At 49.4% G+C, this 3205-nt stretch overlaps 1 protein-coding gene across 1 annotated transcript; it reads right to left on the reverse strand.

Annotated features, from left to right (window-relative positions):
* Nucleotides 1-407: 407 nt before the first annotated feature.
* sox11a (SRY-box transcription factor 11a) lies at nt 408-1622 on the reverse strand. The gene has a single exon (XM_070841824.1). The coding sequence runs from the start codon at nt 1501-1503 to the stop codon at nt 409-411; it is 1095 nt and encodes a 364-aa protein (XP_070697925.1). The 5' UTR covers nt 1504-1622; the 3' UTR covers nt 408.
* Nucleotides 1623-3205: the final 1583 nt, after the last annotated feature.

Consider the following 3205-nt stretch of genomic DNA (forward strand, 5'->3'; position numbering starts at 1 on the left):
AACATCCTGAACAATTGTCAGTTCACAGATTTGCTTTGAGTCAGTCCACAGTCCGTTTTCAGCTCCCTGCAGTTTTTTTGTTTTTAAGAGGATAAGATGCATAGAAGTTCACGTATTTTTCCCTTTGTGGTCCGTTTAAGCTGAACAGTAAATGCAGACCTACGGGGGAAAAAATCCATAAAACCCTGTCATGCTGCCAGAAAAAAACGTCTGCAGACTTTGCTTTTTTGCTACCAGCTTCATAAGCATCTCATTCCTCAAACCTCACCTCGCCTCCTGGTCCTCCACCTCCCTCCAGGACCCTTCAGAAAACCCACAGGAGGCAGGGCTAGGGACAACTTGACCAGGACACATATATAATTTACTTTCTCCCTTCTCTGTTATTACTAGAGCAACTTTTTTTTCAGTTCAGTATGTGAAGACCAGGTCGGAAAAGTTCGCCTCCAGCCAGTCCCCGGCAATCATCTCACTGAGTTCTGGCGTGCAATAGTCTGGGAATTCAAAGTGAGAGCCCAGGCTGCCCTCGCTGAACGAGTCCAGGTCCTTATCCACAAGAGACAGGGAGAGGTTTCCTGAATTGGGGTTACCCAGCTCCGAGCCTGGGGCGCTGGGGGCGAAATTTAAACTAAAGTCAAACAGCAAATCGTCCGCGTCCTCGCCGGAAGAGGAGCTGCTGCTGGAGGAGGAGGAGGAGGATGTGGAGACCGACCTGGAAGATGCTGGTGAGACAGAAGCAGCGTGCAATGTGCTCTGCTTGGTAATGTTTTTGATATTGTAAAACAGTCTGTTGTTGTTCCGCACTTCTTCGTACATGCTAGTCCCCTCGGACTCGGCCGAGGAGCTCAAAGTTGGGCTCGCGGGAACTTTGGCTACATTGTACGGCCTCAGGCGCTCCTCGTCCCCCGCCTTAATCCCCATCCGGTAGTCCTCTTCGTACTCGTCGTCATCGTCCTCATCGGTGAGCTCACTTTTTACAGTCTTTGTAACTTTTAAGCTGGGAAACACACAGTCCTCCACGTAGCCGTGAGATGACTTGGAGCCGCTCTTAGTCTTTATCTTTGAACACTTCTTGCTGGGAGTCTTTGCAATTTTTGCGCACTTCTCCGGAGACGGTGCTGATGATTTTGAACTGTCGAGCTTTGGTTTTTTCTTGGGTCTGTACTTGTAGTCGGGGTAGTCAGCCATGTGTTTTAGCCGCAGCCTCTCGGCTTCTCTGATAAACGGGATCTTTTCGCTGTCCTTGAGCATCTTCCACCTCTTCCCCAGGCGCTTGGAAATCTCTGCGTTGTGCATGTCGGGCGACTGCTCCATAATCTTTCTCCTCTCGATTTTTGACCAGACCATAAATGCATTCATGGGTCTCTTGATGTGACCGGTGGCTGTCTTGCACCAGTCCGGGTTTATCGGTACGGGGCTGCATGCCATAAATTCACTCTCCTCCGAATCGGTAGCCTCCCTGGACATGCTCCCGTCCGTCTCGCTGTTGTCTGTGTGCTGCACCATTGTCCTCTGTTTCAAGTCACTTTGTGTCCGGACGCAGCGTCTATCAGCACCCAGTCTGCCAAGACGGCTCAGCTCTCTGTGTTTGCGCCGGTTCGTCCGCGTCCACTGCGTAATGTATGTCTCAGGCTCTGCACTCTTTTTCCAGAGTTACAAACTGCCTTCTTAACTAGTTATCAGCTTTTTCATGTCCCCTGCGTCACAGACAGCCGTCCAATCAGGTCCCTTCCACTCCGCCCAGCAGACTCCATACAAGACTCCCCTTAACCCTTTTATTCCTCCCTCCCGAGCTCTCATTGGAGTGGAGGTGGGGATTTGTGGTACACAGTGTCTGGGGCAACACGCCGGGCGAGACAGGCATATTAAACACACAGTTAGCACTATGCGCTCCTCAGATGAACATTACGCACCAAAGCGCACACACGACAAAGGTCTATTCCCTTATTTTTAAACGTATAGGGAAGAGAGGAGGTTATTCTCGAGACAGAGCTACCGTTTGCAGGTGTGTCTGGAGGATAAGATGTAGGCTGTGTGATTATTTGCTTTTTCCCCCTCCCTTAGGTTGGATACTGAAGGTGGCGCTTGGACACTGTTGCAGGCGCCTGGATGCGTCTGTGCGCCAGCCTCACTGCCCGTCTGCTGTGGAGGGATGCGTTTTAGAAGCTTGTAATGGCTTTTAAGGAAGACTCGATGCCATCATTAACTTTAGTGTAACCTCGTGTATTTCACAGATACCTCTGAGTGGCCAAGTGTCAGCACATTTTTTCGTGTTTTGGGTAATTTCTTTCCTGTTTATTTCCATGTCTGCACTGCAAGTAGGAAATAGGTCAGTAGTACATTCTGCATTATAGATCTTGTTTGTTGTGTGTGAGCAACCAAAACACATCTGCAGTATCCCATAGACCCTGTTATTGATAAGAATTTGGCTCCAACTAAACACACACAAATCATTCATTTGAATTGCGACAAAATTTCCATATAAAATCCCTTTTGTAATTAAAGCCCAGAATCATAAAGTACAAACACATGTTGTAATTTCTCTTCCATTTGGATTAATGCTCATGTAGCAGAGTGTACAGCATGCATGCAAAGCAATAACACTCATTTGAATGGCAACATTTGGCTGTGCAGCCTTGAGTTGAGCCCATACAGCCAGGCATGGATGGAAGGCTCCCTGCTGAGTTTGCTGTGTCAAGAGGCACTGTAGCATCTAGCTGGCGTCTCCCGCACCCCCTCCGCCCTCTTCCCCCCTGGCTCTGGGTGGTAGCCAGCAGTGCTATTGGAGGCTGGGGCGATAAGGCGTCCTGCTTTTTTCTCTCTGCTTCGTCCCCTAGAGGGCAATCACTTACCCTTTTGAAACCCTCCCCCCACCAAGCCACCGTATTTTCCCCAGCTGGGGCTTAAGAAGTGTCTCCACTGATACAGAGAGAGGCAGCTAGAAAAGCAGAAAGAGGATAGTGGGGAGAAAGAAAGAAAAAAAAAGAGGCACACTGGGGGAAAGAAGAGAAGGCTGGGGAGACTGAGGCAGTTTGAGGGAGAAACCCTGAGAGATGGAGGGGCTTTTGGTTTTCAACCCTTGGCGAGGCAACCCCCTGTCTGTGTCTCTCTCTCTCAGACAGAGATAGGGCTGAAATGCTTTATCATGACCACCCTGTGCTGATTAAGCCTTATCAGATATATGTGTCGGAGCAGGAGTCTCAGGAGG

The sequence above is a fragment of the Pempheris klunzingeri genome, chromosome 13 (assembly GCF_042242105.1).
Source record: "Pempheris klunzingeri isolate RE-2024b chromosome 13, fPemKlu1.hap1, whole genome shotgun sequence".
Taxonomy (NCBI): domain Eukaryota; kingdom Metazoa; phylum Chordata; class Actinopteri; order Acropomatiformes; family Pempheridae; genus Pempheris; species Pempheris klunzingeri.

Bases quoted from the DNA above. Each gene is read 5' to 3' on its own strand.
- sox11a (XM_070841824.1), bottom strand. From the start codon at position 1,503: ATGGTGCAGCACACAGACAACAGCGAGACGGACGGGAGCATGTCCAGG.